Genomic DNA, 15,508 nt, shown 5'->3' on the forward strand with positions numbered 1-15,508 from the left:
CAATAGCCATGTTATCACTGAGCTCTGATCAGTGCCCGCATGAAGGGAAATGAGGCAAAAATAATCTCTCCAGCGCAAAACACAAACTTCTTATTTAAGCAGTTTTTAGAAGTATGAACTGTTCCGTTCTGCCAAGTTTTGTATTTAATGTTTATTTATTAGCCGCAAGTACGCTTACGTTAACACAGCAATGAAGTCACTGTGAAAATCCCCTAGTCACCACATTCTGGCGCCTGTTTGGGTACACTGAGGGAGAATTTAGCACGGCCAATGCACCTAACCTGCACGTCTTTGGACTGTGGGAGGAAACTGGAGCACCCGAAGGAAACCCACACAGACACGGGGAGAACATGTAGTCTCCACACAGACAGTGACCCAAGCTGGGAATTGAACCCAGTTCCCTGGCACTGTGTGGCAGCAGTGCTAACCACTGAGCCACCATGCCTCTCCCTTCTTTATTTTCCTGTAGGTGACTACTTCAACAGGGGAATTAGCACAGACCGCAATAATTGGAATTGAAAAAATTTTCTTATCCATTCTCAGAATGTGCGTATCATTCACGAGGCTAGTTTTTCCATAGCATCCCTTCAGTGCAAGAGGCCATTCAACCCATTGAGTCTGTACTGACTGTCAAACAGAATAACTTACCCAGGCCAATCCTCCCACCCTACACCTGTAGCCCTGCACATTTACCATGGCCAATCCACCCAACCCGCACATCTTTGGACACTAAGGGACAATTTTGTCTGACCAATCCATCTAATCTACACAGCTTTGGACTAATTATTGCCCATTCCTGCCCACCCTTCAGAAGATAAAGTAAAAGTAAAGTAAAGTTTATTTATTAGTCACAAGTAGGCTTACATTAACACTACAATGAAGTCACTGTGAAATTCCCCTAGTCACCACAGCCCAGTGTCTGTTTGGGTCAATGCGTCTTTCGGAATGTGAGAGGAAATCCACGCAGACACGGGGAGAACATGCAAACTGCACACGGACAGTGACCCAAGCCAGGAATCAAACCCAGCTCTCACGCGCTGTGAAGCAGCAGTGCTGACCACTATGCTACCGTGCCACTGCTGCAGCCTCTGTGGTGTAGGTACACCCGCAGTGCTGTTAGGGAGGGAGTTCTAGGACTTTAACCCCATGATAATGAAGGAACCTGAATGGCATACAGAGTATTCAGAGTTGGGGATAAGGGAGATCTCAGAGGAGTGTTCCAGATATGGACGGTATAATGTCAGTGTCTTTATTGTAGACACGAATTGTAGAAGAAACCATATCCTCAATCTTTGGAAAGGGTGAGTGAGTGAGGTTGTGCTGTTGGTTCCATCAGCTGGTTAATCTAGAATTGGATAAATAACTGGACTACAATGATCAGCTCTCCTCCTGGGCAATCTGAGCTTTTGATGAAGTGGCTGCTTGAGAATCAGATCCAATCCTGTGCCTCAACCAAGAATCTATTTTGTAACATGTGATCCTATATTGTGAGAGGGCTAAACTGGAACTTACCTCCCGGGTAATATTGATCATGGAAGGATGGTGTGAACTGACTGTTTAATGACTTGATGCTGAGTTGTAAATGTGCCTGCACATCAATGGGACATTCCAATAGAGGGTAAACAATGTGTTCAGTTTGAAAGTGGGAGGATGTGAAGTTTTAGAGCCTTTCCCATCTTCAATATTCACTTTGCAGTAAATGAAATACTTCTGAGGTGTAGTCACTGCTGTAATATAGGGAAAGGTGGTAGTCAGTTTGTGCACAGCAAGCTCCCACACACAGCCAGCTGATAAAGACGCAGGTCATCTGTTTTACTGATGTTGGTTGCGGGATAATTGTTGGCCAATGACACAGACAGGAACTTCTCCTGCTCCCCTTTGAAATTCATGGAATCCCTACAATGCAGAGGGAGACCATTCAGCCCATCGAGCCTGCACTGACCCATCCAGACCCTGTCCCCATAATCCCATGTATTCACCCTGCTGATCCTCCTGACACTACGGGGCAATTTATCATGGCCAATCAACTTCGCCTATACATCTTTTGGACTGTGGGAGCACCCGGAGGAAATCCACGCAGGCACGGGGAAAAATTGCAAACTCCACACAGTCAATCAAGGCCAGAGTTGAACCTGGGTCCCTGGCGTTGTGAGGCAGCAATAATAAACACTGTGCTATGTGCCTCCCTATTGACTGTGGATCCTTCTTATCCACTTGAGAAGGCAGCCCAAGCCTCGGGTTAACGCCTCATTCAAAACAAGACTTCTCTGACAGTGCTGCACTCTCCCAGTACTGCACTGGGAGTGGTCGGTGCAGATTTTGTGCTTAGGTCTCTGGAGTGGGATTTGAACCCATGAACTTTTGACTCATTGGACGGGATTTTACAGCCTCACTTGTCTCAAAATCGTAAAATCCCTCCGCTGGTCCACCCCTTGGCCGCTCCGAACCCCGTGGTGGGACGGGCAGTAAAATTCCAGCTTTTGAGACCAGGCTGACATCTTTGTGTTAAGCATTTGTGTTGAAAGGTCACAGATCAGAAATAAATGCTTCTGTTGTTAATTCACATTTGTGCGATCTTTGTTATCATATGCTTTTATCAGTAGATATTTTGTTGCAATACTGGGCCTTTATCCAGTAGAGTTTAGAAAATGAGAGGTGATCTTATTGAGATATATCAGATTCTGTGACAGGGTAGATGTTGAAAGGTTGTTTCCCCTTGGGGGACAGTCGAGGACCAGAGAGCATCATCTCACAGTAAGAGAGTGACCCATTGAAAACAGGGACCAGGAGGAATTCCTTCTCCTGAGGGGAGTGAATCTGTGGAATTCTTTACCGCTGTAGGGGCTGGGGCATTCAGAATATTCAAGTCTGAGAGAGACATTTTTAACCAGGAAGGGAATCGAGGGTTGTGGGAATAAGGTGGAAAAGTGGAGTTGAGGATTATCACATGAGATCAGTCACAATCTCATTGAATGGCAGAACTGACCTGATGGGCCGAATGGCCTGCTTCTGCTCCTAAAGTCCCGTACATCGTCTCAACCTCCTTTCTGATACCCTACACTGTGAATTATTCGCTGCCGTTACAAACTAATTGAGCCAATTGACCAGGACACCTAATTGATTTTTGATTATCTCCAAGCATCTGCTGCTAACCCGTTACATTCTAAAGTCAGAGGATGCTCACACATCCTGACACCTTATCAATTTATACCAGTTCTAACCGGACTGGTATAGCTTCATCCAGTTCCAGACAGACATGTAAACTAGGGATGCAAAAATACACTTACATTCTAAATGTTAATGTTTATTTATTAGTGTCACAAGTAGGTTTACATTAACACTGCAATGAAGTGATTTTGAAAATCCCCTAGTCATCACGTTCTGGCACCTGTTTGGGTACACTGAGGGAGAATTTAGCACAGTCAGTGTAGCTAACCAGCACGTCTGTCGGACTGTGGGGAGAAATCGGAGCACCCGAAGGGGACCCACGCAGACATGGGGAGAATGTGCAGACTCCACACAGACAGTGACCCAAGCCAGGAGTAGAACCCGAGTGCTGTGAGGCAGCAATGCTAACCTCTGTACTGCCCCCTGCTACAGACATTATTTTTTTGTTAATATCCAATTCAATCCAATCAAAGTCCAACTCAAAGTTTCAGCAAGTGAGACATTCCAGGTCCGAGTTGACAAGACAGGCTCACCACTTCCTGTCTTGGGCTTGATCTACATGGTCCAAGCTGATTGGAGCAAGAAATTGCACCTTCTCCAAGGCTTGATCCAAGCAGATGGAGATGGCAGATGGAATATAACGTTAGCAAGTGTGAGTTTATCCACTTTGGCAGAAATAATAGTAGGAGGGATTATTATTTAAAAGGTGAAAAGCTGCAGCATGCTACGGTGCAGAGGGACCTGGGGGTCCTTGTGCATGAGTCGCAAAAATCCAGTCTGCAGGTGCAGCAGGTGATCAAGAAGGTGAATGGAATGTTGGCCTTTATAGCGAGGGGGATAGAATATAAAAGCAGGGAGGTCTTGCTGCAACTGTACAGGGCACTGGTGAGGCCGCAGCTGGAGTACTGTGGGCCATTTTGGTCGCCGCACTTGCGGAAGGATATATTGGCCTTGGAGGGAGTGCAGAGGAGGTTCACTAGGCTGATACCAGAGATGAGGGGGTTGGACTATGAAGAGAGACTAAGTAGACTGGGTCTGTACTCGTTGGAGTTTTGAAGGATGAGGGGGGATCTTATAGAGACGTATAAGATAATGAAGGGGATGGATAGGGTAGAGGTAGAGAGATTCTTCCCGCTTAGAAAGGATAGCAGGACTAGAGGGCACAGCCTCAAGATAAGGGGGGGGCGCAGTTTAGATCAGAGTTGAGGAGGAACTTCTTCACTCAAAGGGTGGGGAATCTCTGGAATTCTCTGCCCATTGAAGTGGTGGAGGCTACCTCGTTGAATATATTTAAGTCACGGGTAGATAGGTTTTTTGATAGACAGGGGAATTGAGGGTTATGGGAGAAAGCGGGAAAGTGGATCTGATCCACTTCAGATCAGCCATGATCTTATTGAATGGCGGGGCAGGCTCGAAGGGCTAGATGGCCTACTCCTGCTCCTATTTCTTATGTTCTTATGATCTCATTTGCATCTTAACCAAAAGGCCAAGATGCTGCTTTAAAAATATTGCTTCAAATGAAGCCTCTGTGTAACCTCATGGCTTCAACATGTGCAGGATGTCAAACTACACTTGATCTTAGCCAAAAGCCTGAGAAGCCCCCTACTACAGACATGTGTTAAAGCTGCAGAATTTGAAGACATAACTATTTTACTAAGGCATGATTTTTCTCAATCAGTATTTCACTGGCACATATTTTATACGGATAGTTACATTAAATATATTTTTATATCAGTTCCTGGTTTAATTTGTTAATGGAGTATTTCTATTGTTTTGAATTCTCTCAATGTTGTTTTATTTCCAGGAATGAAGCTGGTGAACGGAGTGATCCGGAGTTTGTTGGATTCAGTGGACAGACGTGACTGGTCGCCAGTTCAGCTGCAAGTCACGGATACCACGCTGTCCGTGTGTAAGGGGGAGGTGAGCCCACGTTCACACCACTCACTCCATTTTCATTTTCCCGGGCCTCAATCCTGTGGGAACGCAGTTCACAATCAATCCGGAGGAACTCGTTGGCGGGAATTCTGTGGCCGTTCAGGCCGGCGGGATCTTCTGCCAGTTTCCCGGCAGTGTGGAGTGGCTACAATGGGAATTCTCACTGGTGGCAGCGGGACTGGAGGATCCTGCCGCCAGCACCGCCCAGTAAAGCACCACGGCAGGGCCAGAGAATCCTGCCCGTTATTCCGTCCGATCACGTTTCACATCACTCCTAGGAAGACTCCCTCCCTGTCTTTACTGATGTCCCATTTGGGATTGAGCAATGGCTGTGTGGCCAATGGTGAAGGTAACCCCACGGTCTACTAGCATGGTCCAGCTGGGCCGAATGGCCTGTTAGAGTTGGAAGTTGTACAGAGCCCTTTCTCTCTCGATTTTATCCATAGTACTCTGGTAATCCGTCTGCTGAAAATTTCCTGTTTTGTTCCTTCTAATATCCAATTAAGCTCCTGTTCCAGCACCTTCACTGCTTTGGAACCAGTAGTCACCTCCTTTAAGCACAGTGGTTAGCACTGCTGCCTCACAGCACCAGGGACCTGGGTTCAATTCCAGGCTTCAATCACTGTCTGTGTGGAATCTGCACATTCTCCCCATATCTGCATGGGTTTCCTCTGGGTGCTCTTGTTTTCTCCCACAGTTCGAAAGGCGTACTGGTTAGGTGCATTGGCTATGCTAAATTCTCCCTCAGTGTACCCAAACAGGCGCCAGAGTGTGGCAACTAGTAGATTTTCACATTAATTTCATTGCAGAGTCAATGTAAGCCTACTTGTCACACTAATAAACTTAGCATCGGACTGTTAGCTGCGCTTCAGTGGGTAGCTGTCTCGCTTTCAAGGTGGAAAAGTGCAGATTTAGAAAATAGATGCAGGAGTAGGCTATTTGGCCCTTTTGAGTCTGCTCCGCCATTCATCTTGACCATGGCTGATCATCGAATTCAATATCCTGATCCTGTCTCCCCCCTCATATCCCTTGATCCCCATAACCCCAAGAGCTATATCTAATTTCTTCCGGGATTCACGCAACATTTTGGCCTCAACTAGTTTCTGTGGTCGTGAATTCCACACATTCACACCCTCTGGGTGAAGAAATCTCTCCTCATTTAAGTCCCACTCCCGAGTACAGAATTTAAGGCTGACACTCGAGGGCAGTGTTGTGGGAGTGCTGCACTGCCGGAGGTTCAGTCATTTGGGTGACAATTGACTGCTCTCTCAGGTTGACCTGAAAGATTTCAGAGCTACTTTTTCACAAAGGAGCAGGAGTGGTCTCTTGGTCAAGAGTTCTTCAACCAATGCCTAAGATACATTATTTATTGATCTCAATACTGTTTGTAAAGTTTTCTTTTACTTCATTTATACCTTTGTCCCACCTTTTCTATTACCTCAGCTTATCTCTAGGCGCTCACACAGAATGGTGTGGTGCAGTGTGTTGTCATTGGATGAGTAATCTAGAGGCCTAGGGCAAGATTTGAATCCCACCATGGCAGATGGTGAAATTTGAATTAAAAGTCTAATAATGACCGTGAAACCATTGTTGACTGTTGTAATAACCCACCTAGTTCGGTAATACCATTTAGGGAAGGAAATCTGCTGTCTTTATCTGGTCTGGCCTACCTGTAACTCCAGGTCCACCGTGGTGAACTCTCAAAATGTCCTCTGAAATGGTGGGCAGTAAGGGATGGACAATAAATGCCCACATCCCAAACATAATAAAGTGCGTCACTTGGCAGTTCTTTGGAATGTAAATCTGAACATTTTTTCACATTATAATGATTGCTTTGTAGACAATTCTTAAAGCATCCTTTCCACATTGTATTGAGGAACACCTTTCGTTGTCTAAGCTTCTGGCCTTTGGGAAATGGTATTTGGATAGATATTCTAACAGAAGATGGCACAAATTGGGCCTAATTCCATGAACTGAAATCACCCTGAGCCATTCACGAGCAATTGGTCCTATCATAAAAAGCATTACAAGGTCAAAAGGTCATTGAATATTCAGCACAGCCACAATCCATCCCTGACAAGTGAATTTCAATATTGATAAGCGTGACGTACAGAGTGTAGAGGCTTCATTATCTTTGAAAAATAAGTGTCAAAATGAGGTTTAGAAGCAAAGAGGTCTGGCATACAGATCAGGAAAAGGTTAGGACTTTGGTTAATAAGATAATTAAAAAATAGACAACACACCAAGGTTAATTTCTAGAGCAGCATTTGATTTGGATAAAATTAGATTTTGTTGGAAAGGGAAATGGAACAGGAACAGCTATTAGTGAGTAATACGCACTGGGAATAAAAAGTAAAGAGTGAGAAATTAGAGGCGGTAGATGGAATTGTCCAGCTGTTCATGCCTCCCTGTCACTGCCAGTGAGAATGGAGAATTTGATTGGGCTTAGACTCATTGGAGTGTAGAAGAATGAGGCGCCATCTTAATAAGCTATGAAGAATTCTTAGGGGGTTTGGCAAGGTGGATGCTGAGAGGTTGTTTCCCTTGTGGGAGAGTCTCGGACCAGAGGGTATCATCTCAGAGTAAGGGGGTCACCCATTGAAGATAGAGATGAGGAGAAATTTCTTCTCTCAGAGGGGAGTGAATCTATAGAATTCTTTACCGCAGAGGCTGGGCCATTAAGTATGTTCGAGGATGGGATAGACAAATTTTTAAGGGAATCGAGAATTATGAGGACAAGGTGGGAAAGTGGAGTTGAGGATTATTGTATCAGAGCATTGAATGGTGGATCAGTCTCGATGGGCCGAATGGCCTACTTCTGCTCCTATGTTTTATGGTCTGTCCTTGCTGTGAGTTGAAGGATTTACAGGCTGGTAACCTGATTGGCTGAGTTATGAATTCACCCACCTTGACCATCAAGTCATGGGGTGGGATTCGAACCCTTTTATCTCACTGGCAGGGATCACCCAGGACATCCCCTTTTTCATAGGGCAGATGTGAAAAAATTGCTTCCACTTGTGGGGGAGTGCAGAACACGGGTCATAAATAGTCCCTAATAAATTGAACAGGAAATTCAGGAGAGAGCTCTTCACCCAGGGCGTGGTGAACATGTGGAAGTCTCCAGCAGAGAGAGTGGTTGAAATGAATAACGTGGATGTATTTAAGAGAAGGTTAAATAAGTAAAAGAGGGAGAAAGGAACTGAAAGACGTAGCAATAGAATTTAAATATTAGTCTCACAAGAAGGCTTACATTAACACTGCAATGAAGTTAATGTGAAAATCCCCCCATCGCCACACTCCAGCACCTGTTCAGGTACAACGAGGGAGAATTTAGCACGGCCAATGTATTCAACCAGGACGTCTTTCAGTGTGTGGGAGGAAACGGGAGCATCCGGAGGAAACCCATGCAGACACGGGGAGAACATACAAACTCCGCACAGACAGTGATCCAAGCCAGGAATGGAACCCAGGTCCCTGGCGCTGTGAGGCAGCAGTGCTAACCACAGTGCCACCTTGCTGCCCAACTGAGAGTGAAATGAATAAGGATGGGAGGAGGCTTGCATGGAGCATGAACAGACCAGTTGGGCTGAATGGTCTGTTGTTGTGCTGTAAATACACTGTGAGATGCCCCTGCCCCAGACGCCTGGGCTGACTAGAATGGGATGTATATTTTTTGAACAGTCTGTACTCTGTGTTCTGTTCAGGAGAGCAGGGAGCCGTGGTGGGAATGCCGTGTGCGCTACTTGACGTTTCTGGGGATCGGGAAGGACCCGCGCACTTTTGGCCTCATTGTGGACACGGGACTCCAACGCTTCGAGTGCCACGTTTTCTGGTGTGAGCCTGACGCCGGCTGCATCTCCGAGGCCATTCAGGCTGCTTGCGTGGTGAGTCTTGTTATAGCATCAGGTGTTGTAAAAGGGGGCCACTCGGTCCATCCCACATGCTGTTATTCCCATTCTCTACTGTTCTTTCCCCATTGCCCTGCAACTTAGAATCATGGAGAAATTGAATCTTGTATCATTTAAGAAGGACTTTGGGCAATCGTTTATGTGTTTGCTCTTAGAAAGAGCTATCCAATTCATTCCACTCTGCAACCATTGAGAAATTCATTGGCCCAGAGGAACTGAACCAAAGCTAACAGAATCTATAGCATGCACACCTGTAGAGGTTGTACACCTACAGAGGTGTAATGAAAAGATATGAGTGTAGAGTATTTCTTTCCATTTTATTTTATTTGTAGGGCGTGGCTGCCAGCATTTATTGCCCATCTCTAATTGCCCTGGTGGCGAGCCGTATCCTTGAACTGCTGCAGTCCATGTGGTGTAGGTAAACCCACTGTGCTGTTAGGGAGGGAGCTCCAGGATTGCAACCCAGTGACAGTGAAGGAACGGCTGACATACTTCCAAGTCAGGAAGTATATGGTGTGTGACTTGGAGGAGAACCTGCAGACGTTGGTCCCCATGTGTCTGCTGTCCCTGCCCTTCTAGATGGTAATGGTTGGGGGTTTGTAAGGTGTTGTTGAAGTAGTCCTGGTGAATTAGTGGTGTATCGTGTAGATGGTGCATGTAGCAGGTACTGTGCATCGGTGGTGGAGGGAGTGAATGTTGAAAATCTTAGATAGGCTGTTTTGTCTTGGCTGCTATCGAGCTTCTTGATAGCTGGAGTTCCACTAATCCAGGGATTTATGCAGAGTGATTGGGAGTGTTGGGGTTGTTCTCCTCAGAGGAGACAAGGTTAAGAGGAGATTTAATAAGGGTGTTCAAAATCATGAAAGAATTTGTAGATGTGCAAGGAGAAATGGTTTCTATTGCTGTATCGATAACCAGAGAACACAAACATAAGGTAATTGTCAAATGAACCAGCAGGGAGCTGAGGAGAATCCTTTCCCCAAGCAAGTTATTGTCAGTTGGAAAGTGCTGTCTGAGTGGAATCAGATATAACAATTGTTTTCACAAGAAGGTTCGGGAAGGAGACAGTCATCAACTTCAGGATGCATAATGGAGAACGTGCCCCTGTCTATATCCATCAGGACAAAGTAGAAATTGTTGACATTTTCAAGTTTTTAGGTGTCCAGATCACTGTCCTGGTCCCCCCACGCCGACACTAAAGTTAAGAAAGCCCACCAAAGCCTCTACTTTCTCAGAAGGCGAAGGAAATTTGGCATGTCAGCTCTGACTGTCACCAGCTTTTACAGATGCACCACAGAGAGCATTCTTTCTGGCTGTATCACAGCTTGGTATGGGCTCGTGCTCTGCTCAGGACCGCAAGGAACTACAAAGGGTCATGAACAAAGCCCAGTCCATCACTCAAATCAGTCTCCCATTCATTGACACTATCTACACTTCCTGCTGCCTCGGAAAAGCAAAATAATTAAGGACCCCACACACCCCAGACATTCCCTCTTCCACCTTCTTCTGTTGGGAAAAAGATACGAAAGTCTGATGTCACGTACCAACTGACTCAAGAGCAGCTTCTTCCCTGCTGCCGTCAGACTTTTGAATGGACTCACCTCGGACTAAGTTGATCTTTCTCTGCACACCAGCTAGGACTGTAACACTACATTCTGCACCCTCTCCTTACCTTCTCTATGAACGGTATGCTTTGTCTGTATAGCACGCAAGAAACAATACTTTTCACTGTATGCTAATACATGTGACAACAATAAATCAAATCAAATCAGAATGGTGGAAATAGAAGAATTTTCAGGGCAGTCGGTAAGGAGTAGGGGTGGAACTAATTGGATAGCTCAATCTAAAAGCCTGTACGGATATGATTGGCCAAATGTCCTCCATTTACACTGTGACCTCTTCCTGAAATTGGCATTGAATATGAGCTGTGTCAGGTTAGACTGAGCTGGATTCTATGATGAAGCATCCTTTGAAAGAGAGAGAAAAGATTGAAAATAATTCTCCCCAATTCTCTTTCCAAGGAATGATGCTGCCCCCTCCAGCTCCTGGGCTTTCTGCCCCTCTTTGAGTCCCATTGAGTTAACCGAGCTCTGCCCGCGCTCCTTGTGTGGTGTTGGTTAACCCCATGATGTCCTTCTGTCCAACAGCTGCAATACCAGAAGTGCTTGGTGGCCGCAACACCCTCATCCAGACCCAAGAGGGCCATCCGCTCGCCGTCGCCCCCCGCAGGTCTGAAGAAGCACCTGTCGCCCCCGGTGATTGACGGGGCAGGACCCGCACCCGGACCCCTCCTCTCTGCCCCCAAGTGCAGCGGTGGCTCCAACCTGAAGCGCGGCGTGCTGGCACTACTGGACACTTTCAAACATAAACAGTCGGTGTTACAAATACCGTAGTGTCGCGGAGGAAGGTGCTGGGGATGGGGGGGTGGAGAGAGCAGGGTGTGTAAGGGGTAAGGAGCTGCATTGGGTGGGGGGGGGGGGGGCACGAGGGGGAAGGAGTTATGTTGGGTGCAGATGGGGTGGGGTTGGGGGGGGGGGGGAGGGAAAGAGTTGGGTTGCTATGTCAGTTGATGATGATGGATGATGGGGAGGAAAGGTGTGAGGAGGAGAGGGCAGGGAGCTATTAGGCAGAGGGGTACGTGGGGGAGGCGAGGGAATGGGAGACGTTGAGGGGATGGAGGGAAAACACAGGAGGGAAGGATAGAGTTTTAAACAGTAGTGTATCTGAGGTGTTTGACAATTCTAGAAGTAGCTGTGAGTTGCATCCATTTTAATTTTGTACAAATGTTGTGGAACAAGGGGTAACGTTGCCAATTGGAAAGTTGAGGTTTGTACGGATGGTTTGGGATACGGAATTCCATCCGATTCTGATTTTGGCTGCAGTTCACACCAAGAGGGTCTGAGATTCCTTAAGCTGGGCTTCCCAATCTGGTGATGCCAGCGTGTAACGCTGCCCCTTCCCCGGCCACCTGCTGCTGCTTTCTGGAAGAATTCCCAGGGAAAAACAGGATCGGCAGGTTCTCTGAGCCCGTGGTTGTAAAGATTCGAGGGCTGGAGGAGGCCATTTGGCCCCTCGAGCCCTGTTCTGCCTCTCGGTGGGGTCATGGCTGATCAGGATCTGAACTCTAGTTGCCCATATTGGTTCCATATCCCCCCCGTAATGGGGAGGAAGTGCTTCCTGACATCACCCCTGAACAGCATGGCTCTGATTCTTTTTTTATTCATTCGTGGGACATGGGATTCTCCCATCCCGCTGCGCTGTGCCGAGAAATTCCAACGGTGCCCGATCCGTGGGATCCACGTTGGGCGTCCTGTACCGATAGCGCCGGATTTCCAGCGGTGTCAGCTCCATGCTGGAAATTGGCAGAGAGCCGCATAAATTATTTAAATAAACACTTACGTGTATTTGAAATACAATTAGCAGGCCCGGGACTGAATCCACTAGCAATTGGGGCCCCCCAGAGGGTGGTGCCCCCTGGGCATCGGCACCCTGGCAGTGCTAGCCTGGGTCCCCGGCACTGCCCAAGGGGCAAAGTGCCAATTCTGAGGGGGCATCTTGGCACTGCCCACTGGGCTGGGGGCACTGCCCACTGGGCTGGGGGCAGTGCCAAGGGGGTGGGGTCTAATAGGGGTGATGGGGTGGGGCCTGATGGGAGCAGCCGGTGGGGATGGCGGGGGGTGGGGGTGCGTTTTGCTGCCACTCTGCATTTTGGGATCGAGCAGAGGAAGGGAGGTCGGGCATCGGGTCAGGCAGAATAAGGGGGGGGGGGGGGGGGCATCAGTGTGGGGAGAGTGGGGGAGGGGAGCCTGCTGGGGGGGGATTTGGACTGCAAGGAGAGGTTAGGACTGTGACAGGGAGGATGGGTTGGGGGGAGGGAGGATGTGGGAGATGAAGGCTAGGGGGGAGGGGGCCGAGGCTGGTCTGGGCATGCACGGGGGGGGGGGGGGGGGGGTGCCAGCGATCAGGCCGTGCAGTGTCTCAAGTGCGGCATTGCAGGGGTCGTGGGGCTGGCCAGCAATCGGGAGGCCAGCAGACAGGGGCCACTGCGCGTGTGCTGATCTCAGCACCAACAGATTGGTGATGCGCAGTGACCCGCTCAGCGCTGTAGTGCCAGCCTCTCCTGCGGGCCTAGACCCCACTCCCTGCTCTCCAATGTAATTCACACTGGGGCACTCTGCAGTGCACAGAATGTGGGAGATTCTGCTTTGAACTCCCACTGGAAACAAAAACAGCGTGAATTACTCCGGTTTTCACGCAAATTTAACACTCAGAATTTTTGGGGGAGAATTCCACCCATGGGTTCAAATTCATAAGACCATAATATCTTGCAAAATGTAAATCCAATTAATAAAATATTTGGAATTGAACATTAGTCTCATGGTGACCATGGAACTTCATCCAGTTCACTAACGCCCTTTAGGGAAGGAAATCTGCCGTCCTTACCCGGTCCGGCCTACATGTGACTCCAGAGCCACAGCAATGTGGGCGACTCTTCATTGCCCTCTAAAATGGCCGAGCAAACCAAGGCATGATGGGATGGACAACAAATTCTGGCCTTGCCAGTGATGTCCTCATCCCACAAGAACTAAAGTACGATTTTAAAAAGCCCAATTTATGTAACCTTTCCTGGTAATCTCGTGCTCTTAGGCTCGGTTTCTCTCCAGTGAATCCCCCTCCAAAGTCGCTGTGGTAGCACCTGTCCCAGTGCGACCTTGGAGGGGAAAGACTCACTCCCCTCCCATACCCACCAGTGCCCACCCCCCTGCCCCCTGCCATCACCAATTAAGATCGTGGGATTCTTTTACATCGAAGGCAACGTTCGGTGAGAAGACACACCAGCTGTATAAGGTGCTGGTGAGGCCACCCCTGGAGTTACTGTGTCCAGTTTTGATCTCCTTACTTGAGAAAGGATAGACTGGCACTGGAGGGGGTGCAGAGGAGATTCACCAGATTGATTCCAGAATTGAGAGGGTTGACTTAAGAGGAGAGTCTGAGTAGACTGGGGCTATACTCATTGGCATTCAGAAGAATGAGGGGAGATCTTATAGAAACATGAGACAGTGGGACGGCGGCGCGGGCTCGTTGGGCCGAAGGGCCTGTTTCCCGTGCTGTGTTGTTCTTTGTTCTTTGTTCTTTGTTCATATAAGATTACGAAGGGAATAGACTAGATAGAAGCAGGGAAGTTGTTTCCACTGGCAGTGAAACTAGAACTAGGGGGCATAGCCTCAAAATAAGGGGGAGCAGATTTAGGACTGAGTTGAGGAGGAACTTCTTCACACAAAGGGTTGTGAATCTGTGGAATTCGCTGCCCAGTGAAACAGTTGAGGCTCCCTCATTGAATGTTTTTAAGGCAAAGATAGATAAATTTTTGAACAGTAAAGGAATTAAGGGTTATGGTGAGCGGGTGGGTAAGTGGAGCTGAGTCCACAAAAAGATCCGCCATGATCTTATTGAACGGCGGAGCAGGCTCGAGGGGCCAGATGGCCGACTCCTGCTCCTAGTTCTTATTTTGTCCTTCCCCACTGTCAGTGCAACCCTTAGCCTTCTGGATTCAGGTTACTAAACCCCCGCGGAATCAACACCCTTTAGTCTGACCAAGCCTCTCCGAAGGCTTCAGAAGGAATCATGCCAGCTCCCAGTTGGCGGTGAATTGTATTGAGACCCACGAGTGGCAAAGCGGGCAAGCTGTCCCAGGAAAGGTGGGTAATCTCTCCCAGGATTAAAGGCCAACAGGCCCCATGGAGTGGGCTGGTATTCAATGGGGTTTGGTGGATTAGCAGATGATCCAAAGGGTTAGATGTTTGGGGCTGAGATGATGGAAAATTTCTCTGGAATTCAGAGGGCTAAGAATCTTTGGAAGTCTCCAACCTGGAGGGCTGTGGGTTCTTGATCATTGAGTATATTCAAGGCTGAGATCGAGAAGTTTTGGAGCATTGAAGAATAAGGGATAGGACGAGTGAGTGGCGTTCAGGAAGGAGTGACATATGGTCTACTTCTGTTCCTATTTCTCATTTTTGAACTTCTTTCCAGGTGGTCTTCCTTGGTACGGGAAAGCTGGCACTGGGCTCCCGTCAGGGGGATTCAAAGGGGGAATGATGGCGTAGCCAGGAGTTCATATCAAACTCCCTTCTTGTCACTGGCAATCTTGGACTCTTGGCGTTTCACCCATTAAAGTTGCAGCCAATGAAAAATGTTCTTGAAGGTGATGCTATACAAAGCGAGCACAGGATTGGTGGGAAGTGATGTTGTCAACAACCCGTTGTTTATTAAATAAATGAAAATGTGAAAATGAGCATGGTGACAATTTTTAATCATTTGAGTCTATAGACATCAGGAGAATTCTTCTGACAGCAACTCAGCCTCACTACTGCAAATGTCCTTTGCAAATTCTCTTTGTGTTTTGCTCTCACTTCTTTAGCTCCTGCAAAAATGTCTGAAGTTTATTCCCTGACAAAATGAATGAGAAAAGACCGGCCTCCCCCTCCTCCCTCACTGCA

General features: G+C 47.7%; 1 protein-coding gene across 1 annotated transcript in view; it reads left to right on the top strand.

Moving 5' to 3' along the window:
* The window catches only part of apbb3 (amyloid beta (A4) precursor protein-binding, family B, member 3), a 73,479-nt gene extending 62,060 nt beyond the window's left edge, over window positions 1–11,419 (top strand). The window contains exons 10-12 of the mRNA XM_080201204.1: window positions 4,973–5,088; window positions 8,808–8,987; window positions 11,159–11,419. Of these exons, the coding sequence (XP_080057330.1) occupies window positions 4,973–5,088; window positions 8,808–8,987; window positions 11,159–11,404 (542 nt within the window). The 3' untranslated portion in view covers window positions 11,405–11,419. The remainder of the gene's footprint in view (window positions 1–4,972; window positions 5,089–8,807; window positions 8,988–11,158) is intronic.
* The last annotated feature ends 4,089 nt before the right edge of the window (window positions 11,420–15,508 follow it).

Source organism: Carcharhinus amblyrhynchos, chromosome 13 (genome assembly GCF_965287045.1).
Source record: "Carcharhinus amblyrhynchos chromosome 13, sCarAmb.v2.hapA, whole genome shotgun sequence".
NCBI classification, from domain to species: Eukaryota; Metazoa; Chordata; class Chondrichthyes; order Carcharhiniformes; family Carcharhinidae; genus Carcharhinus; species Carcharhinus amblyrhynchos.